Source organism: Phocoena phocoena, chromosome 8 (genome assembly GCF_963924675.1).
Source record: "Phocoena phocoena chromosome 8, mPhoPho1.1, whole genome shotgun sequence".
NCBI classification, from domain to species: domain Eukaryota; kingdom Metazoa; phylum Chordata; class Mammalia; order Artiodactyla; family Phocoenidae; genus Phocoena; species Phocoena phocoena.
In genome coordinates, this window is record NC_089226.1 from 49,002,228 (window position 1) to 49,028,825 (window position 26,598).

The 26,598-nt window shown below is 38.3% G+C and overlaps 1 protein-coding gene across 11 annotated transcripts in view; it reads left to right on the top strand.

Moving 5' to 3' along the window:
* Positions 1-26,598, top strand: part of DLG2 (discs large MAGUK scaffold protein 2) — a 928,219-nt gene that overhangs the window by 306,305 nt on the left and 595,316 nt on the right. For all 11 annotated transcript variants that reach the window (XM_065883319.1, XM_065883310.1, XM_065883311.1 and 8 more), the window contains one exon: positions 1,212-1,336. In XM_065883319.1, coding sequence (XP_065739391.1) covers positions 1,212-1,336 — 125 coding nt within the window. The remainder of the gene's footprint in view (positions 1-1,211; positions 1,337-26,598) is intronic.

Genomic DNA, 26,598 nt, shown 5'->3' on the forward strand with positions numbered 1-26,598 from the left:
CGTATAATTGTGAAAACAACCCTCTTAAATTCAGTTTTATTAATTCAGTCAATAAAAGTTGCTAAGCATTACCTTGACATTTGCAGTGGTGGTATAACTGTCAAGTTATACTTGATCGTATCTTAACATTGAACTTTTCTGACTGAGTGCCCTAATTAATTTTTCTGGATTAACTACTAAATTCTTATTCCTCATCTCTTTTTACCCAAGAACAAAATTTAATCAAATGATCATAAATTTAGTAAGCTATATTTGTTGTAAGAGTATATAGAGAAATTAAATATCCAGTGACAAGGGACTGGTTAAACAAATGAACTGAGTGAAATATTATTTAGTCATTTAAATGGATAATTATAAAGACTATCTAGCTGTATGGAAATGGCTTAAAATATACTGTGAATTAGAAAAAAAATAGAATATAGTATGAAAACATAACGTAGCCATGGAGATGGAGATTTAAAAAGCATATAAAAATAAAAAATAAGACGGTTTGTGAATTTGGGAGAGATGTTTAATTATGTATTACATACAAGTTTTAGAGGGCTATATGTACATTGGATGTCAATTACTATAGTCTACAGGAGTAAGTATGAAAGCTATATTAGAGTATAAACTATTCAAATTTACATGCTGCCACAATAATGCATTCCTTGTCTGTATCTACAGCAAATTAAAACCTGTTTATTACTGAAAAGTGTCTCCCATTTGCTATGACTCTAGAAGAGGTCCCTGCCTTCTGAAGTCAAAGTTCCTTATTAATAGGAAAACACGCTTCTTTGCTGGATAAATAGTATTAGAGCAACAATACCAGAAATAGCAGAATGAAAACACCTAAATTTCACTACTCTATCAAATCAAATGTTTTTCACGTGACTCATTTCCTTCCATTCTTTTTCGTATGTGTGTATAATTTTTACAATGGACACTAATGATTTTTTACATTTTCTCATGTTACACAGTTTGTAAGCTTTTATTTCCTACTTCATAATGATTTTTATTTCCTACTTCATAATGATTGTTGCGATGCAGGGACAAACCTGAGTATTGTTCCTGACCTTCCTTTGTCTGCTGACAGTGCACTTTATAGCTTTGCATGCAAGGCTGTTATCACCTGATTTCCATTTGAGTAGTAAGATGATAACGCAGAGTACAAGGGGAACTAGGTTTAGGTGACAGCCACATCATTTAATGTCTGCTTATTGTTTCTACAGGGGAATTCTGGCCTGGGATTCAGTATTGCTGGAGGGACAGATAATCCCCACATTGGAGATGACCCTGGCATATTTATTACGAAGATTATACCTGGAGGTGCTGCAGCAGAGGATGGCAGACTCAGGTAAGATCTGAAATGTTAGAATTATTTGAAAGTAAATCTGCCACATCAATGAGACGTACTTGTGCCTTTGGAGAGTAATAATTCTCCAAAAGTTCTGTACTTGAAAGAGAAGACTGTCAAAGCAAGCCTTCTGTAATGACTTTCCAGATCTCTTATTACTTATTGAATTTCAGCTAGTATTTAATTTGTGTTTGTTGATGGCTACCACATTCAACATTGAGCCAGGCAGTGTGAGGAAGGGATACAGATGTATCTTCTGTTCCATGAGGCCTTCAGTCTGATTGGAAAGAAGAATGCTATGAGCTGATGAGCAAGTAATAAAATGTGTAGAGAACAATATATTGTAACTATTGTAGTGTTAGCAGAGAAATTCCATGTCATGCACCGTGTGTGTGTTCATGGATTTGGCAACCATTTATAAGGGCTTTCTGTAGGAGTTTGGATGGAAAGAGTCTGAAAAGCTATTCTGTAAGAAGATTCCAGTCTGAGTCTGAAAAAAATAATTTATTAACCCCACAAACCTGAATGAGAGCACAGAGGGAGAAGAAGCAAGTGGTCCCAGGAAAGAAGGAAATCACGTGTCTTGGATGAAAAACACCAGGTGAGGTTCTGTAGCTGGAGTGGAGCCAGATCTTGCTCAGGATAGAATAGTGGTGGCTTGAGCCAGGGACCCTCTCTTTAAAGAAATAAAGATTATTTGACAAAATAAAAGAGTCACCCACATGGGGCTCTTGGTAAATAATATAAAATTCTATCAGAGCTCAAAACAGTAGCTAGGGGCTTCCCTGGTGGCGCAGTGGTTGAGAATCTGCCTGCCAACACAGGGGACACAGGTTTGAGCCCTCGACCGGGAAGATCCCACGTGCCGCGGAGCAACTAAGCACGTGCGCCACAACTGCTGAGCCTGTGCTCTAGAGCCTGCAAGCCACAACTACTGAGCCCACGTGCCACAACTACTGAAGCCCGCGCACCTAGAGTCCGTGCTCCACAACAAGAGAAGCCACCACAATAAGTCCATGCACCGCAATGGAGAGTAGCCCCCCCTCTCCGCAACTAGAGAAAGCCCGCGCGCAGCAACAAAGACCCAACATAGCCAAAAATAAATAAATAAATAAAACACTAGCTAAAGGAATTGTAGATTGAACAATTAGGAGAGATTTCCTTGGGGAGAAAAGCATGTCCCAATGTTATTTTAGCACCTCTACTAGATTGTAAATCTCCTCAGGCCAAGCAGTTATATTATAGATGTGAATCCATAAATTCTTGCTGAATGAATGAGAGAGTTTTTGAATGAATGAATGAATGAGTGAATAAAATGAGAAGAGAAAGGAGGGTAAATTAATGAGTGGGGAGAGAGGGTAGCACAGGCCAAGGCCTGTAGGTAAGAATGGTTTTAGCTTGCATGGAGCCGCACTGAAAACTGTGACCTAAGTGGCAGAAATGTAAGCTTTGTAGCCCTTCCTCAGTCTGCTTTTTTAAGCATAAAGAAGCTAGCTTACTGGTTTTTTATAAAAGAGCCAAGGACACTTTTTCCCTATCCAACTGTTCTGATGCAGTGATTACTTTTGACAGCTGCATCTTTGCAGCTTGTGGAGGAAAACCACGCTTTTTTTCCAGGTACATCGGTATCCCCTATCAACAAGAAAAGAAATAAGTCACGTTCCTGCAGGAAACACATGCTTTTTGAATAGAATTTTCAGGCTGAATTGACTAAATTAATTTCTGGGTGAGGGAATGTCCATGCTGCAGAGTGAGAGATTAGAACTAGATGCTGTGTAATTCTAGGACTCATGGTGGGGATAGTGATTGCTAATACTGGACCCTGGAGAAGCTCCATTTTAAAAGTTTAGAAATAAAGTTGTTAAAGGAAACTTCAGAAAAGTGGGCCACAATCATTATTTCATACCACTCTTTACCTAGAAGTAGGGGAACTTTCGCCTCAGCCAAACTTTGGCCCTAAGCTTCAGATAAAACAAACTTCATGTTATGTGCTTATTCTACAATTAAGAATGAAAAATGGCATCTCTTAGAGTACCACCACTCTTTGCTCATGCCTACGGAGATAAAAGGAAGTTCTGCTGTGTTGGGAGCGTCATTCAATAGTTGTAAAGAGAATAATCATAATGACAGCTAACATTCATTGAGCTTCCATCATGAGTGGAGCATTGGGCTAAGATAGATAGGTAGGTAGATAGGTTGGTAGGTGGGTGGATGGTTGGATGGATGGATACATAGATTGATTGACAGATAGGTTGATAATATAAATAGAGATGTAGGTACACACAGACACACAGTCTTCTATACACTTACCACAGCCATATGAGTCAGGTACAGTTATTATGGCCATAATAATACGGACTCAGGAAATTATTAAACATTTTAAGAAGATCACCCATCTAACTTTGAATACATTCCAAAATCGAGTCCTGTATATCGCTTAAGTACTCTCTAAACTCTAATTCAATAGGAGAAACCCCTACCTCACGTGGTCCTGGCCTGAAAATTCCCAAAGATAAAGTTTTTCACAATGGTAATGCGCAACTCTGAGCAATTACAAAGTTTGCTGTTTTTCTACTGAGCCACAGTTGTTTTTATTATGAACTCTACCCACTGGTCTTCGTTCTGGCTTCCTGGAGCCAGGGCCGTGGCCTGTGACTGTATATGTGAATTTTGCCTGGTGAGGTTGTGCAGTGAGTGACCTGAAAAGCTCTGAACAGTGGTCCTAACAGGAGCAACCCTATACCAACTCCCCAGTCCGCATCACAGCCTTGTGCCTATGCGAAGACAGCTCTGGTGTGGGTCTCCAGTTCTTTGTGATAGATCCTTGCTACTACCACTGAGACTGTTGCCCACCCTACTCCTTCCTGCCATGAACTTGAATGGTTTGGGGACATCTAGGAGTTCAAGAATAACACTCAGTCAAAAATCTGGCAGCGTGACATTAAGATAGATTTCAGAATTTAGCAATTTATCTGGTTCAAAGCCTACTTTTTACAGATGGGAAAGCTGAGGCTCAGACGAGTGATTTATCCTGAGGCATAAGTCATTTGGGAGGTCTGTTTTAACTAGACTCCAAATGTCTTTTTTTTTAACTTTTTATTTTATATTGGAGTATAGTTGATTAGCAATGCTGTGATAGTTTCAGGTGGACCTCAAAGTGATTCAGTTATACATGTACATGTATTTATTCTTTTTCAAATTCTTTCCCATTTAGGTTGTTACAAAATATTGAGCAGAGTTCCCTGTGCCATACAGTAGGTCCTTGTTGGTTATCCATTTTAAACATAGCAGTGTGTACATGTCAATCCCAAACTCCCTAAATATCCGTTCTCCTGACCCTTCCCACCTGTTAACCGTAAGTTCGTTCTCTAAGTCTGTGAGTCTGTTTTGTAAATAAGTTCATTTGTATCATTTCTTTTTCGATTCCACATATAAGCGATACCATACAATGCCATACGATATTTCTCTTTCTCTATCTGACTTGCATCACTCAGTATGACAATCTCTAGGTCCGTCCATGTTGCTGCAAGCATTATATTTCATTCTTTTTAGTGTCTGAGTAATAGTGCATTGTATATATGTGCCACATCTTCTTTATCCATTCCTCTGTCGATGGACATTTAGGTTGCTTCCACGTCTTGGCTATTGTAAACAGTGCTGCAATGAACATTGGGGTGCATATATCCTTTCGGACCCTTAGACTCCAAATGTCTTGACTCAAGTAATTAATGATCTAAGGTAGTGTTAAGTGGCAGTAACACCTAAGCCCACCTAAGTCTTTTCTCTGTGTAACGGGAACACTCTTTGAAGCTGGACTAACAATGTGTGAGGAGTGCTTTCTATTTCACCATTAGTCCTTGTGAACATGGAATCAGCAAATAACAGTGAACTCTGGAAAGATGTAGGTTCTGATGCCTGTATACTAACATAGTTGATTTTGGAAAGATTAAACTCTTTTGGTTGCTGTTTTCTTATCTATAAAGTGATGACAATTATACCTTTTCTGAGGATTCAGTGAGATAACCTAAGTCCCTAGCTATGCCAAGAATATAGTACATGCTCAGTAAATTTTAGTAATGTTTTCCCCTTCTTTTTACCAGCCCTCTCTACCTCTCAGTGGTCTTTCCTCTCCTATTGCTTCCATTCCTTCTTCTTTTTCTCTCCTCTCATCCCTTCCACCTTTCTTTCAGTTCCCGTTCATCCTCTAGGGCCTTCCCTAAGCTTCCTGTTCCTATCTTTTCACATGCCCTATTCTCTTGATCATAACATGAAATTAAAACCCATTTAGAAACAGGTATGGTACTAAAAAAGGTTCTGTGTTTCTATTCTCAAGTTTATAATACAGTCAACTGAATCTGCTATGTTTCCCTTACTTAAAAACTAAGCCCACAAACTAAACATAGTTTTGTTTTGTTTTTTTTTAACTTGACAAATTCTTTGGTGCTGTGAGTTAGGAACTTGTAAAAATTTTTCTGATGTATCCGTCACATTATAAATTATACTTTTGACAGTTAAATAATATTAAAATTGAAAGAGAAGCTGAGGCCCAGAAAGGTGAGGTGTTGGGTCTACTCCAAGGAGAGTAGTAATCTGGACTTTTCAGTGGATATATAATAATCAGGTCAATAATAATAATAGCAAGGACAACATAGTACTTCAGTGTGCCAACTACTTTCCTGACACATTAACTCATTTAAAGTGTATAACAACTTGACGAGACCTATACTTTTATTACTCCCTCTTTTCACGTAAGAAAATCAAGGAACTGAGATAAGAGGTTAAGTAACTTAGCAAGATTGTACGGCTAGTAAATGTTAGGGCAGACTTTGAACATAGGCAATCTGCGTCTAATGTCCATGTATTTATGTTCTAAGTTACACTGCAGGGGGAAAAAGAATGACATTTAAAAGACACATTGTGGTAAGCAGTATTCTAAAAATGCCACACCTCATGTTTCCACGCCCTAATCCATAGAACCTGTGACTTTAATGAGCTCTCACTCCTGTGATTTTGTTATAGTGCATGGCATAGTTGACCCAAGATAGGGAGAATATTCAGGTGAGCCTGATCTAATCACATGAGCCCTAAAAGTAGAGAGCTTTCTCTGGCTGGTGGCGGAAGAGGAAGTCAAAGAGATTCAAAATCTGGGAAGTACTCGGCACTGTTCCTGGTTTGAAGATGGAGGAGGCCATGTGAGAAAGTACAAGGTTGGACTCTAGGAGCACACAGAGGCCTCTGGCTGATAGCTAACAAGGAAGCAGGGACCTCCATCTCACAACTGCAAGGACCTGTGTCTTACCACAACCTTATAAGCTGGGAAGAAGACCCACAGCTCCAGATGAGAATGTAGTTGGTTGACACTTGGATTTCAGCCTTGTGAGAACCTCAGCAGAGATTCCAGCCACACTGTGTCAGACTTCTGACTTATACAGATAGTGAGCTAATAAATAGGTCTTGTTTTTGGTTTTTGGGGTTTTTTTAAAAAATTTATTTTATTTATTTTTGGCTGTTTTTTAATTTATTTATTTTATTTATTATTTACTTTTGGCTGTGTTGGGTCTTCATTGCTGCGTGCGAGCTCTCTCTAGTTGTGGTGAGCAGGGGCCACTCTTCGTTGCAGTGCGTGGGCTTCAGTAGTTGTGGCTCGCAGGCTCCAGAGCACAGGCTCGGTAGTTGTGGTGCACGGGCTTAGTTGCTCCGCGGCGTGTGGGATCCTCCCGGACCGGGGCTCGAACCCGTGTCCCCTGCATTAGCAGGCGGACTCTCAACCACTGCACCACCAGGGGAGTCCCTAGGTCTTGTTTTAAGCTGCTAAATTTGTGGTAATTTTGTAAGGAGCAACAAAACATTAATATCTACATTATTCGAGGAGTTCTGAGTTCATTATGAAAAGTCTTCCTGTATGTGCTCCATCACACCCAATATAAAGCAAGTGTGTAGGTTTAAGACACAGATAAGGCGAGAGGTGACTTTCTCCTTAATTAGATCAGACTCCAAACTAAACTCAAGTCCCAGTGTTTGCCCCAGAAGAGAGATATAGGAGAAGGAACATACTATTTGGAGTAGAGGACATGGGTTTCAAGTTCTCCTTTCTAGCTAAGTGACCTTGGACCTCTTTTTTTTTTTTTTTTTTTTCCTTGGACCTCTTTTTAAGCTCTCTGTGCTCCAGTTCCCTTACTGGTAAATTGTAAGTAGGAGCATATATATCAGGAAGCTGTAATGCGTTGCTTTAAACTGCAACTGCTGTGGTAACTTGTCAGGGAGCAATAAAAAGCTAATATGGACTCTGGCATTTTGGACCCTAATATTCACTTAGGCTGAGGTGCAGACTGGCTTGTCTCTGCCAGCACTACCACACTCTGATTGATCTTCAGAAACACTGATCAGGCCTCATGGCTGGGCTCAGGCCCTTCACACACCTGGAGGCAGGATGTGAAAAGCAATCAGAAACAAGGGGTGGATCAAGGTTAGAAATAGGGAAGAAACCAGTCCCTCAAGGTGAGGGACAGCAGATACAGAGATTAGCTGAAATACACTGTTACATCTGACGGCTGGGGATGTTAGTCTGGGCTGGAGGGAGGGTGAGAGCCCGAAGCTATAAGGAAAATGTGAGATGAAGACTAAGTTAAAAGGCAAGACAAGGGCTTCCCTGGTGGCGCAGCGGTTGAGGGTCCACCTGCTGACGCAGGGGACACGGGTTCGTGCCCCGGTCCGGGAAGATCCCACATGCCATGGAGCGGCTGGGCCCGTGAGCCATGACCGCTGAGCCTGCATGTCCGGAGCCTTTGCTCCGCAACGGGAGAGGCCACAACAGTGAAAGGCCCGCGTACCGCAAAAAAAAAAAAAAAAAAAAAAAAAAAGACAAGAGAGCATATGAGGGTTTAAATGAATTCCTTTGGATAGTGATTCTTTTCCTGTGCAACTTCTTTTTCTTGTGTATATATTTTTATAGATACGATCATTGTCCTTTGCGGAATATGTATAAAATTCAGAAAAGTAGATAAAAACTAAACAAAATACAACTCGTTCAAGTTGACACTAAATAGAGTCAATAAGTATTAACATTTTTGTACACTCATTTCTGGTCATTTTTTTTTTGCTATTTTACTTATTTTCATTTAGTTTAGATCACACTGTATATAATATTTAGCATTTGTTTAATTTCACATAACTTTATTTCATAAACCTTTCCCCATATCATTTTTTTAAAAGCCTTATACATATTTTAATTGCTGTTTAATAAGACATGTACTGTTTACATTGTTAGGAGTTTAGGTTGTTTTCAGTTTCTCCACATTTTAAATAACTGGCAGTCTATTGGAAGACACTGCTGACTCTCTCATAAATTCCTTAGGATATATTTGTAGCAGTAGAACTTCCGCACCAAAAGGTATGAACATTCTAAACAATTTTGATACATATTGCTAAATTTCCTTCCAGAAGGACTGTACCAAATTTTACTTCTACCACTGATGTTAGGGAGGGACTATTTTACAATACGTCATCAGCATTTCATGTGCTTGAATGCATATGATTTTAGGCTGTTTACCAAGGCAAACAATGGTATATTTCCTTGCTTTGCTTTGCATTTATTTGATTAACAGAAAGACTGAACTTTTAAAAAACTGTAACAAGTCATCTGTATTATTTCTTCTAGAAGTTGTCATTAAAATTTGATAACATTACCTATCTTTAAAGTTAGAACGTTTTTGAAAGAACATTAGGTTTTCTTCCAGAACAAAATAGGTATATGTCCATGCTTTGAAGAATGGTTTCTATCTTGACTTTTGTATCTGAACCGTAAAAATGCCCTCTGTGTGGCTTCAAGTCTCAGGATTGCTGAGGACCAATATTGATCTGTCATTCTGGGGAAGAGCTATCCCATGACAGCCTCCGCTTGGCAAAGCAGCAATGACATTTTACACAACAGTGCATTTATTAAACCCATCCACAGCACAAAAGCAGCATGTAGTGGCAGGCAGAAGAGATGGCCACTTGCCAATTTCCTGACAAGTGACACAATTTAATCTCTTAGCCCACATCACAATCGTTTCTACTCCCAGACAAGATGGAAAAAAAGCCCAAAAAACAAGTTTTCTTTAAGTTCATTACTTCATTTGTTCCTTCTGTGTCTGTTTACAAGTAAGGTTGGCTTCGTCCTTATAAAAGCCATATATGTTGATTTCAAATAAGAATGCTATTGTTCATACTGAGGCTTGACTATACTGACTGAAGTCGAGAGGTAAAGGACCAATGTTTCAAGAACACAACCTCTGTGTATAAATTACAGCATCATCCTTTGGCTGTCATACGGCAGTTCATCATTTTGATTTTTCATTAATTCATACCCATTAACTCACTAGTAATTTTTAAATAATAACATGAGGAAAAGAGAGGCAAAGGGGAAGAACAGAGGGAGAAAAAGGAAAAGGAAGAAGAAGAAGAAGAAACACTGGTGATCATCAGAAGGTGAAGACATCATATAACTTAGAAATGGAGAAGGCAAACCTAAATTAAAATTTTTTCTGTGCCAGTGAGAAGCACTGAGCAGTGGAAGGGGAGCAACTTTCAAGCATCACAGTCTGAAACTTACTCCCAAGACTCACTTTCAGACTGTTTAAGGAAATAAAAGATTTCCAGTAAGTGAAACAGCATAAGAGATTGCTAACTCCATAGAATACCTCTCCACATTGAACTTGCATTAGTTTGGATGGTGGGAAACAAAAACCTTGAGTTACCAAGTCCAACATGTCAACTTCCACCAAATGTGTGACTCTTGCACCAAATGACTACAATAATGCTAAATTTTTCATTCAAAGGCAAAGACTCTCAATGTCTTCAAAGCCGTGTGAACTTTTCTCTCATTATCGTTTTGAGGCAAAAGCAGCACAAAAGCCCAACCATTGCCCTGAACAAGAACATTTTCATGAGAAGGGAGATTTCATTATGCAGTGCAAATTATACCAGCACTCTCCTTAGAAAAAAAGTATGATTGGGATCTCAGTGGACTCATAGATTATTTCCTTCCAACTCTGCCCACAGAATGAAAAGGGGTACGATGGAACAGTCCTCTGTCCTTTGATTTCCTCTATCAATATTATCAGCCCAAAATAAAAAAAATTATCAGCCCTAAATAGGCTGACAACCTGTTTAGACAAGAAAAAAATCAATTAGCAAGTAGTCCCATAGTGACTGGTAATAACAAGTCCTCGACAATTTAGAACTACACAGGAAAATTTCTAAACAAGAAGAATAATTTCAGCTACATATCTGGTAGTATGCCAAGTATACAAGTGCAGTCTTTCACAGCTAGAAAGGCATATCCAACAGTTTTCTGGTTTTCGTCAACTGTTACATAATCTAATAAAATAAATCTCTCTATGGGTTAAATGAAATAGCTTTTTAGCAAACATGCCCCCTCTTTTTTAACAAATTGTGCCAAGATTCCTGAATATCCACACTCAAAAGAATTAAGTTGGGCTTTACCTCATACCATACACAAAAATTAACTAAATATGAATCATAGACCTAAATGTAAGAGCTACACTTATAAACTCTTAGAAGAAAATATAGGAGTAATTCTTCATGACCTTGGATTAAGCAGTGCTTTCTTATCATAACATTAAAAGCAACAACAGGGGGCTTCCCTGGTGGCGCAGTGGTTGAGAGTCCGCCTGCCGATGCAGGGGACACGGGTTCGTGCCCCGGTCCGGGAAGGTCCCACATGCCGTGGAGCGGCTGGGCCCGTGAGCCATGGCCACTGAGCCTGCGCGTCCGGAGCCCGTGCTCCGCAACGGGAGAGGCCACAACAGTGAGAGGCCCGCGTACTGAAAAAAAAAAAAAAAAAAAAAAAACAGATAAATTAGACTTCATCAAAATTAAAAGCTTTTCTGCTTCAAAGGCCACCATTAAGGAAGTTAGAAAACAACCCCCAGAATGGGAGAAAATATTTGCAATAATATATCTGATAAGGGACTTGTGTTCAGAATATGTAAAGAACTTTTACAGCTCAACAATAAAAAGACAACCTAATTAAAAAATAGGCAAAGGACTTGCAGTCATTTCCTATTGATACTGTAACACATTGTAAAAAGCTTGGTGGCTTAAAATAACACAAATTTATTATCTTGTAGTTCTGGATGTCAGGAATCCAAAATCAGACTCATTGAAATAAACTCAAGATGTTCATAGGGCAGCTCCAGAGAATCTATGGGACAATCTATTTCCTTGCCTTTTCCCAGCTTCTTGAGGCCACCTGAATTCCTTGACTCATAACCTTCTTTTCCATCTTCAGAGAGCATCAGTTCAACCTTTGCTTCTGTCAGATCTCTCCTCTGACTATAACTCGACTGCCTCCTTCTTTAAACCCCTGTGATTATATTTAACTCATCCACATAATTTAGGATAATCTCCCTATCTCAAAATTCTTAATTTAACCACATCTGTGAAGTCTCTTTGGCTTAAAACATATTCACAGGTCAGAAATGAGGACTTGGACTTTTTAAGAGGACATTATTCAGCCTACCACATATTTGAATAAATATTTCTTTAAAGAAGATATAGAAATGGCCAGTAGCGCATAAAAAGATGTTCAATATTATTTATTAGGGAACTGCAAATCGAAACTACAAAACAATACTACTTCACACCCAGTAGGATGGCTATAATCAAAAAGATAGATAATAACAAATGTTAGCCAAGATGTGGAGAAATCATCACGTGCCGTGCACTGCTGGTGAGAAGGTAGAATGGTGCAGCCACTTTGGAAAACAGTCTGGCAGTTTCTCAAAAGTTAAAAGAGTTATTGCATGAACAATTCTGCTCCTAAGTATATACCCAAAGAGAATTGAAAACATGTGTTCATATAAAAAACTTGTACATGAACTTCATAGTAACATTATTTATAATAGCCATAAAGTAGAACCAATCCAAATGTCCATCAACAGATGAATGGTTAAATTGTGATATATTCACACAATGGAATATTATTCTGCCATGAAAAGGCATGAAGTTCTTATGCACGCTACATCATCGATAAACCTTGCAACAGTATTGTAAATGAAAGAAGCCAGATACAAAAGACTACATATTGTACAATTTTTTTTTCTATGAGATTCCAGAATAGGGAAATCCATAGAGATAAAAAAGTAAATTTATGGTTGAAAGTGGCTGGTAATGAGTATGGAATTTCTTTTGGACACAGTGAAAGTGTTCTAAAATTAGGTAGAGCTAATAATTGCACAAGCCTGTGAATACACTAAAAATCACTAAACTGTACAGTTTGAAAGGGCAAATTTTAAAGTACATGAATTATGTCTCAATACATCTGCTATAAAAAATATCCAGTCATTCTTTTCTTGCGTAAAATATTCACTCTTATTTACAAATCTTTCTAGTTTCAGAAAGCTCATGACTTCTTCATATTGCTGTCAAGTTATAGATTTAATTCATCTGAAGTTCCGTCATTTAGGAAAGTTCTTGAATCTGTTCACCAAGTAGAGAATACCTTTGGTTTGGGCTCCATGCCTGTATGGTCTAAGTAATCTTTAAAGTAGGCAAATATCATACAATGTTCCTATTTCCTAGATAAACTAGCAGAGATTTGACCTTGTGTGCTAGCTGCTAAAGTATCAATAATTTACAAAAATGATCTGATAAGTAAAGTTTATATTTTCAAAAGCCAAAAACAAATCAGTGAAGTGCATTAAAATTTAGGAGAATTAATTCAGAGTTTTTCAAGGTCCAGTTATCCAGGTATACTTAAGGAAGAAAAGAACATATCGATTTTTCACAAAGGAACCATAGGATTATTGAAACATAGATGTGGTGATTCATACCCCTAAAGATTGATTCCATGAGGCTCTAAATATTCTGATTTAATTCCAGTCCCTGCTTTGTGTATAGCAATTTCTGACATTATTTGTAGGTCTAGACCCAAACTTCTAGTTCACACTGAAAGTTAACAAGATGTACTGCTCTAGTGAAGGTAAGAGAGATACCTGAGCACCTCTGCCGCTAACTAGCTCTGAGACCTTGAGAAGGTTCCACAACCTTCTTAACCTTAGCATCTTTCTCCATAAAATGAGTATAATAGAGGAGCTTTGGGAATTTTCCGTTTCAAAATCAAATTTTGATCATTTATTTGACTTTCGTTGACAGTCTGAGACATTCAGAATACTATTATCATGGCCAGGAGATCAATCCTTTGTTTTGATTAAATCTGTAACTCTGAGAAGATGTAATCTTCATCACATTCCTATAGCAAAGAGCTGATCACAACTTTAAGTGCTGAGAAGGCATTTGTTATTATTTATTTCTAACAGTTTCCCAGAAGGAATGTTGTTTATTCTAATATTCTAAAACTGTATTTGATATTGATTTTAACAAATAGCTCCTTGGGATCTTTACCAAAAACGAAATGGTTTGGGGGAAGGAGGGAAAGACACACAAATTATCTCCTGGTTTCTAGTTCAATGGTAATCCCAGTTATTTTCAAGAATGGTTTTTCTGAACGGTTATAAATTATGTCATTATTTAGAAAGGCCCAATAATGTGGTAAGCTTTGTGCAAGCATCGTGTCATTGCAAATTGGCTTAACAGATGCCAAAATCATAAATGTATTATATATATATATTAGAGCTACTTGCTATTCATTCAGTTTCTACACAGCGGGTGTGGCCACAGCAAAATGGAGACTTACATACCATCTTCCACCTCCCAAGTGAGGTTTCTCTTCACACTGCCCAGACCAAGCCAGGCAACCTTTGCTCACAAGATATCCCTCCACCCTCCCACATCCCCTTCCCACCCACCTCTGTACATTGCACTTTAGTTTCCTAGAGGAAGCTGAGACTGGAAAACCTGGTTAGAACTTAGAATTGTTAGAGTCATGCCCTGGAAATTTCAGCACAGGGAGAGCAGGCCTCAGTCCCCAGCTCACAGTCGCTCCCCCCACTTCCCTTCCTAGTTCCAGCTCCTCCCAGCACTGTGAGGGCCCTGGGGGCATGCCTGTGACTCTCAAGGTTGCACATCCAAGCTTCATCCACATCCTCCATGAATAGCTGTTCTTTGACCTCTTCTTTGAGCCTCTGGCTGTGCATAAAACCTGTACCATCAACCCTTAGGAACTTGAACTTGGGAAAGAGGTCCATACAGCCACTAAAGTGGGCTGCAGTCAGGGAATTCCAGAATATGTCTGTAGTGGGAGAAGGGAGGTAGACCCCATATATTTGCCTCCCCTGGGCTTTGTAGATTCCTATGAAGTGATCATTAGTGAACATTAATCCCTTAAAGGTTAATTGGCAGGTACAATAAGGGATATTATATTCACTGAGTTTTAGGGCCGAGTAAAAATAAAATGAACAGGATATGTATGTTATTGGTAGAGTTCTTGGCTTTTAGGATTTCTCATATTAAGTTTTGTTGCCTTCGTCCCAATTTATAGAGAATAAGTCTTCCTTTGCCTTCGTGATAACTTATTTATTTGCTTTAGATGACTTATTTTCTGGACTACTATATCTGAAGAGAGGGAGCATGGGAATCTCTAAGCCCTCTTAATATGCCACCATTCTGTGGGTCTGAAATCTCATGTTATTTATTCTTTATTCTATTTCCTATGACATCCCTGTCCCTTACTAGCACTGTCCCTTACTCACAATAGACACTTGGAAAATACGAGCTGCCACCTATTAAGCTTCCTTCCATAAGCTTATGGAGGCTCAAAGAGGTTAAGCTATAAGCAGCTGAGCCAAAATTCTAATCGAGTCTGTTTGATTCCAAAATCCATGTTCTTCCCACCACAGCACATGGCTGCAATTAACTGCAGATGAATAACTGAACATATATTTAAGAATCTATAAACACAGATCCCTGCCAACCTCCCATGTCATAGTGTTAAAAATTGAAAACACAGACACACCTAAGTGACACCCAAATTTTTGGTTCTTCAGGAAATGACTGATTGGCATGAACTGGAGGTCTAGGCAACTTTATATGAAAGGAAGATAATAAAGATCAAATAATATTGGTTTTGAAGATGATGTAGTTCTCTGATGAGAAAGTAATGAATGTTCATTATAGAAAATATGAGAAATATAGATATTTATAAAGTAAATTAGAATTGCTCACAATCCCATCACCAAAATCTGTTTATTATGTTCCTTCATATTCAGTGCATGGTTTTATATAGTTGAACTCTTCGTTCTATCTTTTTCATTTAATATCACAACATAGGCATTTTCTTACCTTAAAAAAGTACGGGGCTTCCCTGGTGGCGCAGTGGTTGAGAGTCCACCTGCCGATGCAGGTGACACGCGTTCGTGCCCCGGTCCGGGAAGATCCCACATGCCGCGGAGTGGCTAGGCCCGTGAGCCATGGCCGCTGAGCCTGTGCGTCTGGAGCCTGTGCTTCGCAACAGGAGAGGCCACAACAGTGAGAGGCCCGCGTACCGCCAAAAAAAAAAAAAAAAAGTACGTTTTTCTTACATTAAACTGTAAACAGTTTAAATAGCTGCATAATTTCATGTTATATGAGTATAACATTATTTAACTTTTACCCTGCTCTTTTTATTACATTACAATGAATATCTTTGTGGAAGGGATTTAAAAATTTGATAGCTATTAGAGAAAACCAGGTTAACTTATCCCTAGATCAGTTGTTACACATTTCTTCGTTTAAAATGCTTGAAAATGGGCTCCAGTGCTCCTTATTACAAACTTTATTCTTTTTTTAAAATTATAGATCAGAAGTTTTCTTTTACATTCCAGTGGTCTGAATTAAGAACAACAGTTTTTACCAAGCACCTGGAGAGGTGTTAACATTCAGTATCGCTGTTACTCCACACCCTGAGTTAAGATAATTTACAAGTCAGCCTCAGGCAAGTGACCTAGAATTTGTCTGTAAAGACCCAGGTGTTATCTGAATTCAGCCCAAATCATTTTTAGTTATGCAGGTTAGTCTGGTATTTAGAACACAAACATCAGGACCACAATTTAAATTACCATCCCCTGCTACTAATTAAAATGTTGGTCTTATTTCCCTTCTACTCCTACCCTCCATTAACTCCTTTAAATATTACAGTCTAATTTTCTAGTAAATTACTAAAGAGAAAAGCAGAAGATTAAGGGGAAAGAAAGCAAGGCTTCCTTTCAGAAAACAATGAATTAAAGAATGAATTAGTAGCTGCTTTCTTTGTTCATGTCTGTATTAAAGCATGAATGAACTCTTCAATATTCATTATCCCAGATATATATTATTGTAAAAATACTTTTATTTTAGAGCTTCATTTAAAGGCATTCTACTGCCTAACAATTGTGCTGGGTGTGAGAGCGCCAGAGCTGCCTTATGTACCATGAGCTCATCTCCCCTGTATTTCCCCTTCTCTGTCATTCAGACTGGGGCATGAAACATGCAAATCTGAGTTAGAAAAAGGAATGGGCAGAGCCACTTTTGTATGAGTGTGGGGAGTGAGAGGAGGAGTTTCAGAGTTTTCAATGTAGTGGGGTAAAAAATCTCGAGTGGGCTGAGGTCACTGTCATATCTACTCCTGTGGCAAGTCACTGAAGTTGAGAAATCTAGTGAAGTGACAAGCAAGAAGTAATGCAAGTATTTATTAAACTGACACTGAGTCTTCCATTTTACTCCCAGACTTTTGTTACCCGTTAATCCTATAAATATTTACTTAGTGTTCTGCTATTGATCAGACAGTTGGAGCTGGGAATAGAGCAGGAAACAAACAAAAAAAAACCAGAATCTGTGCTCTGGTGGAGCGTTCAGTCCAGTGTAGTAATAAACAAATTCAGAGTTGAAATGAAAGGAAAGTACATAAGCTGTGAAAAGCTGTAATAGCATGACCTGATCTCATCTGGGGATCCAAGGGAAGCCTTGTAGGGAGGAGGTATTTAAGCTGAAACGTAAAGGGTAAGCATTAGCCAAGTGTCAAGGGCTGGAGGAATCTTCAGACAGAGAAAACCTGTCCAAAGGCCAGAGGAGAAATAAGGAAGAGGTCCCCGGGACTAGAATTAGTGAGAAAGGGATAACAGGGACAAGATGAGAATTGCAGAGGCGGACGTGAGAAATCAGGCAGAGCCTTAGATGTCATAGTGAGTAATTTGTTCTTTATCCTTCTAAAAGCAACATGAAACTTTGGATTTTCAATGAAAAAATGGCTGAACCAAATTGTTATCTATAAAGATCACTCTGATGGCTGTGGGGGTCTGGCTTGGCTGACAAGAATACATGCGGGAGAGCAGCTGACAAGAAGCTATTGCGGTAATTCAGGTGATAAATGATGGAAGCTGGGACTAAGATGCTGATGAAAAGACTGAGAGAAGTGGATACATTTTGAAATATACTTAAGGGGTAAACTTGAGGAGGCTTAATGACTAATTGGAGTGGGGTGTGAGAAGTAGTATTCCTTCAAATAAAGCATCAGTGCCTTCTCTGCCCTGGGCCCCATAGCAGGTGCTAAGTATACAATATCCTTGACTTCATAGAGTTCGCCATCTAGTAGAATTATCAGAGGATGACTTTGAGCTATGGATCAGAACAATTGACAAAGACTGGTGGAGAGGCAGTTGGAAGATAAGTTCCAATTTGGACAATGTTAAGTTTAAGGTCCTGATGAGGAATTCAAGTGGAGATATCAAATAGGCAATTGAACATACAGATTCAGAGCTCTGAGAGATCTGTCTAGGGACAAAATTGTGAATGTTTAAAGCCAAGAAAGTTAAGAGATTGCTTTGAAAATGTATACAATAAAAAGAGAAAAGGACCTAGGACTGTCTTGAATTATTCTAAACTTTTTGATGTAAATTAGACCAGAGATTTTTAATCTGAAAAATGCGTACCCCTAGGAGTATCTTTATGTGACTCAATTTCCGGATCTTTAATTTGATCTGCCCACGAAGTAGGCTGCAGCTTTATACTGGTTCTTTTTCTCACTTTTCCATTTATCATTGCTCCTCTCGCATTTTACAAATGAAAGCTATATGACCTACCCATCCCAAATTCTGCTGTGGCTCTGTTTACCACTTACTATTATTTACTATTTAGGACTATTTTACTACTTGTTTAACAGTACAATTTTACCACTAGGTGAAAATAACAATCTGAGACATTGTTGCCCAGGATGAGCTAGTCAGTGTCTCTAGTGATTGAGTAGTTAATCCTTTTCTAAAGTCATGTGGTTTCCCATTCTTTGCTTTAGCAAAATTAGAAAGCAATTGTCATCTGATAGATAATTAAAATAATTTTTATGATAGGTCACAGGATTTGGGACATTTAACTTGGAAGGAATTCAAAGTTCTCTTCCCATTCCCATCTCCTTGTTTATGTGAACAAAGTTATCTTAGCACTTAAACATTTGTAGAAATTGAAAAATAGGAATTCTGAATCTTGTCTTACTCTACCCTTAATTCATATTCATCCATGGAAACGTGAGCTAATTTTAAAAAGCTCTACTTTCCCCATTGAGAAACAAATCCCCAATATAATTACATTTTCATTGTTTTAGATTTATACATTGAAATTCATAGTTTATTTAGGTTATTTTGATCAATGTATAATATTAATAATCATCATGATAACTCAGTCCAGAATAACTTTTTTTTTTTTTAACATTGGAGTCTTATATTGCAGGAAAAAAATTTTTTAATTCATAGGATTTATATTTGTACATACATTTCTGATTCAAATAAGTATATTACAGTGATCCATATAAGATGTTCTAACATAAAATATATTAGGATAAAACTCTGTGGAAGTAAAATGAAAACATAAATTCAAGGAGAAAGAAAAATGTAAAATGTCCAACTGCTCAAAAATATCTTAATTTATATCTTAAATTGGTGATCATGGATTTCAAATTGGTATATACTTGCATTGCGCTATATACATTTGAAATAATGATGTGACAGTTAAAAAATAAAAGTTTACAATTCACAACAGGCCAGAAATTATATCCTTTGTTACTATTTAAACCTATGAGGAAAACATTAGATGTCAACTTAAAGCATACAAAACAAAGGGTAGTTTTGTTTTGCTTTGTTTTTTCTTGCTTCTGTTTTGTAAGCATGAAGATCAATAAATTGGAGAACAACTAAAATGAGAATTTCAAAAGGAGTGACCAGAGTGGTAGGAAGAAAAGCAGAAGGGTCACAGAAGCCAAGAGAAGAGTGCTTCACGGAGGAAGTGAGCAATTGGCCTTAACATTATTGTGAGATCAACTAAGATGAGGACTAAATAGATGGCATTAGGTTTGGCCAAACCTAGATTTGTGGTGAATTTATTTATTTATTATTATTTTTTTTAAAGTCTTTATTGAATTTGTTACAATATGACTCCTGTTTTATGTTTTGGTTTTTTTGGCCACAAGGCATGTGGGATCATAGCTCCCTGACCAGGGATGGAACCTGCACTCCCTGCATTGGAAGGTGAAGTCTTAACCACTGGACTGCCAGGGAAGTCCCTAGTGGTGAATTTAGTAGGAACATTTTCTGTGTTTTTCTTGGTAGGGGCATTGTGAGGGGGACTCTGATTACAATGGGATAAAGAGAGATTAGGGAGGAAGAAATGAAAGTTATGTGTAAACAGCTCTTTATAACTTGGTCTGTAAAAAGGAAAAAGATAGGACAAGGGGAGATACCAGGTCAATGGAAGGCTTTTCAAGTGATGGGAGATACCAGAGTATGTTTGAATGTTCAGAGAATGGGTTAACTAGAGAGACTGAGTTTGAAGATGCAGGATGTTAAGAGATTAGATGATTAAGTGAGGTCTTTAAGAAAATGTGAATGGATGGACCTTGGTGTCAGAAGAGACACTTCCTCCACTGTAATAGGAAGAGAGAGAACAGCGTGGCTTTGCACGTAGTCAGGTAGGTATGTGCTGGAAGTGATGCTGGAAAGGAGGGGTTTGGAGACTGTCATTGCAGAAGGAAGGATAGCAAACTGACCAGGGTGTTTGGAGATCATGAATTTACAGGGACACCCACCATTCGTGGGTTTTCTCCAGCCCTTCAGTGTTCAGCTGCTCTGGAAGAAGCAATGAGGAAGATGGAGAGCTGGGTTCAATCAGGATTGAAGTTTTGCAGACAATTGTAACAGAAGGACTAAGTGACAACAGCATAAACAGGAGTGATAAATGGCAAGAAGACAGGACCAGGAACTATTAAAACTAATGTATAATTTTTATTTCTCTCTCTTCCCTGCTGTGTGAATTTGAATAAGTTATTTAACTTGTCTAATCCTCAGTTTTTCCATTTAAAAAGGTAGAGTATCTGCCCAGCATATTTTTAGGCTTTAAGAACGAAACAAAATATTGTTGGGGTGTTACATAAACACTTACTGTTCCCAAAGGTTACTACCTTTGCTGTGACAGGAGTCCTAGGAAATGTATGGTTTTACTTTGGGGTCTCTTTCTGATCTCCTTTATCTTCTGAAAGCTTCTTTCCTCTCTCCCCTGGTGCCCATGGCTTCTTCTAATAAATTCTTCAATGAAATTGCCCCTCGAAGAGTCCCCTGATCTACCCATGCTGTAAAATGAAGTCCCATAGCCCATATGGACAATTATGTATAACATGTGGATGGTTGACACCAGTGGGTTTCTCTATATTTTGAAAGAGAAATTTATTAATTCAAACAAAACCGATTTACTGAAAGCAAGAAGGTATTTGTGAGCAAAGGTGCCCTTCATGGTGCCCCTAATCCTCCTGGCTACAATCCCCAGGCCTCTGAAATTTATCTCCACAGCTGAGAACAACTGTAAGGGACTGAGCCTACCACCGCAAACACCAGTTCAACCACTAAATCAGGGAGCTCCAGTTCTGGTTTTATGAAATCACAAAATGTCACCAGTAATTTCAAAATATGTCATGAGTTTTCAACACAAAATTTATTTGAATTTATTTTATGAAATGTGATTTAACTTAGGAAAAAATAAGGAGTGTAGATATTATGAAATCACATAGACAATAACAGCTAATTATGGTAGCTCAGGAAAAGGTCAGGAAACAGCATCACTAATCATCTACCCTCGAAAATTAGTATCTCCAGGCAATTTAGCATTTTCTGCTATATAGAGAATTGTTCACAGTTTTTGTCAATGCTAAGTAATTCCAATAATTATGGGTTTGGATTTAAGAAGGTCTTCAAGCTAGAGCTATCAGAATTCAAATTTGGGCAGCAAGACTGTATATACTTTGTAGTTGACAAACCCAGTTCAAATTAGGTAGAACTACAATTCATTCATCCCTTCATTCATTCATTAGTTTGATATTCAACTATTTATTGACTTTCTGCTATGGACTTGGCACTGTCCAAGGCACTAAGCATAAAATGGTCAACAAGACAGGCAAGTTTCCTGCTCTAAGGAAATTACATTTTTGTCTACTGGGCAGAAGATAAACAAACATACAAAATATCATCAGTAATAAAAGCTATGGAGAAAATGAAGCAGAGAGATGTAGATGAGTGGCTGGTTCTACTCTTATACTGAGTGATCAAGGAAGGCTTCTCTAATGAAGTGGCATTTAAGGCAAAATCTCAATGACTAAAAGAAGCTGGCCAAACAAAGGTAAGGGAAAAGACTTACAAAGCTGAGGGAACAGTAAGTATAAGTGCCCTAAAGCAGGAGTGAGCTAGGCACATACTAGAATTAAAAGTAGGGCCAATGCAGCTGGCATGAAGGGGACAAAGGGAAGAGTGGTAGAAGGGGACAAAGGGAAGAGTGGTAGAAGATGACAGCATGGGAAGAAGTGGGAGCCAGGGCTTTGTGAGGTGGGGGAGGGGCTTGGGTTTTATTTTACATGATGTAGGAAGAGCTTGGAGGGCTTAAGCAAGGGGTAAGTGACGGCATCTGATTTAAATTTTAAAATTATGTACTCTGGCTTAGAGTAGAGAATATAGAGAATGTATTGTAGAGAACAGGAGAAGAACCAGTGAGCCAATGTGTCCAGGTAGAAGTGGTGGTGACTTGGACTGCATGGTGGTACCAGAAATGGAATGAAATTGATGGATCGGGATACATTATGGAGTTAGAAGTAATTGATGTGGCTAATGGAATGGATATGGAGGGTGAGGAAAGTAAAGGAATATGGAAATTTGGGTGGATGGTGGTACTTCATTGCGTGAAGAGCTATGCTAACCACTGGTGATAAAACAGAGAAAATTAGAGGTAAGATTTCTTCATTCGCAGAGCTCCATTCTACTGGGGAGAGATGTAATAAATAAGAAAACAGATAAATCAAGTTATAATGGTATCTTATTTGTTATTGAACTATACAAATGTTGAAAATTGTTTCCCTGTAACAACCAGTGAATTTACTCACCATGAGATTAAACATTTATAATTTTAAGAATTTTAAAGGTGTTGAAAATTTTCTCTTAAATATTTGATACACCTCATAAACTGTTGAAATCACTTACCATCAAACAATCTGTAGTTGCTCTGCGTAAGTAAAAGCACACAGAATATCAGTTGGCTCATGAGATAATGCACACTTCCCATGGTGGGGGGCACTGAGGCACACCTCTTATATCAATACATGGTAAGTGAAGAGCAATTCAAAATAAGGGAAAAGATTACAAGCATCTTGCCACATGGTATACTTGAATTCTTGCTTATGGTTCAGTTCTCTCTTTCTATGAAAATTGAGCTCCAAGAGTGAAAATAATCATATGACTAATAAAAACTTGAAATGAATACCTAAACTCTTAAGGTTAAAAGGTGTGCTTAAACTAGAATTAGTCTTGTATGTAAGTAATAAAGGCTGCTGTCCTTGTGATGTGATTTGGGATCTTCTTGTAAATCTCTTCCTCCCCACCTCTCGCATCTGGGGCCATCAGTATCTTTCTCATTCACCACTGTGTCCTCAGTGCCTACACAATACCTGGCACTATATAGTACATGCTCAATAAATATTGGTTGAATATGTGTGTGTGTAATTATATCTTTCAACTAATATTTGAGATCTTATCATTGGTGATCAGTTTTGTTTAGACCTTGCCTTCTTACTGGTGTTCTGTTTTTTTTTTTAATACAAATATGCCTGTGAATGACAGGCTGTTTCTTAGGTTGATTAAATTTGAATTGATTATATTTATTGCAAGAGAAATGAGAGGACATGAGAAGACACAGAATTCTCATAGAACAAGATCACTGGAAAGGATGAGGGAAAAGTATGGATACTGACAGCAGAGGTGTCATTATCAACTTCCCCACTTCTAAAATTCATTGGTTTATTTATCAAACATATATTCAGTGCCAGCTCTGCCTGGCACCATAGTAGGCAGTAAAGATACAAAAATGAGTAAGATAGGGTTTCTCCCCTCAAGTGATTCATGACTTGTAGATAGAAATAAACATTTAAACAAAATATTTCCTCCTTTTCTTCACTTTCTACAACCAATCCATCAGTATATCTAGTAGATTCTAATTAGCCCTTTCATTTGTCCCTTTCCCTTTATCCTGATTGCCACTGCCACTAGTCTAATCCAGGCCACCATGTCTTTTATCAAGATTATGTAATAGCCTCTAACAATAATCCTTGCTTTCTTTTTTCCGGACTCCCCTGCACCCCAAATCTATCCATGTCTGCACATCTCTACACTGTACCTTGAGAACTCTTTCTAAAACATTATTCTAGTTTTGAATACTACAATGGCTTTCCATTGTCTTTAGGTTCAAGTTCAATTCCTTAACATGCCTTGCAAGGGCCTTCAATCAAGGCTTGATCTCCACTCCTCGCCTCACCAGCAGTTAAACTGTTCCTGGAACACTTCTCCCCTCTCTTTATTCACCTGGCTAACTTCTATTTGACCTTCAGGTCTCAGCTACCTCAGTTGCTCCAAGTTTTCCTCAGCCTCCCTAGCCCCAACATGCTTCTCCCATTATATACTGCTGCAACACCCTATATTTCACTTGCCATAGGACTTATTATACTGAATTTTACTAGTTTGTTTTACTATCTCCCCCCATTAAACCGTAAAGCTACCTCAGAATGGACATTAGTCTTAAAAAATGGGTAAGGCACTCAGACAAATGTGACATCTGGAGGTGGCTATTCCAGGCAGGGAGAGAGGCCTGAGTCATGAATTTGCATGGGGTTTGAAGAAACTATAATGTTATAGCAAGAGACACGGCTGGGGAGGTGAATAACAACCAGTTGTGGAAAGACTTATATGTTATGTGAAAGTCTTTGAGCTTTATCAAAAAAGGCAAGTGGACTCAATCTGTGTTCCATAGAACCCTGTGAATGGTGCTACCACTGGACCACAAGAAGCCTTTATGTGATTTTAATGTGATTTAGAAAAAGATACTTCAGCAGACACTGGTCAGTGCCAGGGCACTTGGCCTGGAGAAAGGGCATGCCCTGGATTTCTTTCAGTAATCACTAGCCCCTGCTCAGTCATATATGATGCCCTGACTCTGGATTCCTCAGAGCCCTCTGTGGAGTTACAAACAAGGGCCTTCCAACAGGCTCTGCTGTGATTCCCTTCCCTCCCCACCGCAGAAATCACAGAAAGTCTGCCTTTGTTATGTACAGACAATTATAAATGTACATTATGTAGCTTCTGAGTAAGATTTCCCTCCCCACCGCAGAAATTACAGAAAATCTGCCTTTGTTATATACAGACAATTATAAATGTACATTATGTAGCTTCTGAGTAAGATTTCATTTGAAGAAAGGGTTTCTTCGCTTATACTTTTTATTTTTTTATTTTTTAACATCTTTATCAGAGTATAATTGCTTTACAATGGTGTGTCACTTTCTGCTTCATAACAAAGTGAATCAGTTATACATATGTCCCCATATCTCTTCCCTCTTGCATCTCCCTCCCTCCCACCTTCCTATCCCACCCCTCTACCTGGTCACAAAGCACCAAGCTGATCTCCCTGTGTTATGTGGCTGCTTCCCACTAGCTATCTATTTTACATTTGGTAGTGTATATATGTCCATGCCACTCTCTCACTTTGTCCCAGCTTACCCTTCCCCCCTCCCCGTATCCTCAAGTCCATTTTCTACGTCTGCATCTTTATTCCTGTCCTGCCCCTAGGTTCTTCAGAACCTTTTTTTTTTTTATTCCATATATATGTGTTAGCATACGATATTTGTTTTATTCTTTCTGACTTACTTCACTCTGTATGACAGTGTCCAGGTCCATCCACTGTACTACAAATAACTCAGTTTCATTCCTTTTTATGGCTGAGTAATATTCCATTGTATATATGTGCCACATCTTCTTTATCCAGTCATCTGTTGATGGACACTTAGGTTGCTTGCATGTCCTGGCTATTGTAAGTAGAACTGCAATGAACATTTTGGTACATGACTCTTTGAATTATGGTTTTCTCAGGGTATATGCCCAGTAGTGGGATTGCTGGGTCATATGGTAGTTCTATTTTAGTTTTTTAAGGAACCTCCATACTGTTCTCCATAGTGGCTGTATCAATTTACATAGTGGCTATATCAATTTACATTCCCACCCTTTTCTCCACACCCTCTCCAGCATTTATTGTTTCTAGATTTTTTGATGATGGCCATTCTGACTGGTGTGAGGTGATACCTCATTGTAGTTTTGATTTGCATTTCTCTAATGATTAATGATGTTGAGCATTCTTTCATGTGTTTGTTGGCAATCTGTATATCTTCTTTGGAGAAATGTCTATTTAGGTCTTCTGCCCATTTTTGGATTGGGTTGTTTGGGTTTTTTTGATATTGAGCTGTGTGAGTTGCTTGTATGTTTTGGAGATGAATCCTTTGTCAGTTGCTTCATTGGCAAATATTTTCTCCCATTCTGAGGGTTGTCTTTTCGTCTTGTTTATGGTTTCCTTTGCTGTGCAAAAGCTTTGAAGTTTCATTAGGTCCCATTTGGTTTTTTTTGCTTTTATTTCCATTTCTCTAGGAGGTGGGTCAAAAAGGATTTTGCTGTGATTTATGTCATAGAGTGTTCTGCCTATGTTTTCCTCTAAGAGTTTTATAGTGTCTGCCCTTACATTTAGGTCTTTAATCCATTTTGAGTTTATTTTTGTGTGTGGTGTTAGGGAATGTTCTAATTTCATTCTTTTACATTTACCTATCCAGTTTTCCCAGCACCACTTATTGAAGAGGCTGTCTTTCCTCCACTGTATATTCTTGCCTCCTTTATCAAAGATAAGGTGACCATATGTGTGTAGGTTTATCACTGGGCTTTCTATCCTGTTCCATTGATCTATCTTTCTGTTTTTGTGCCAGTACCATACTGTCTTGATTACTGTAGCTTTGTAGT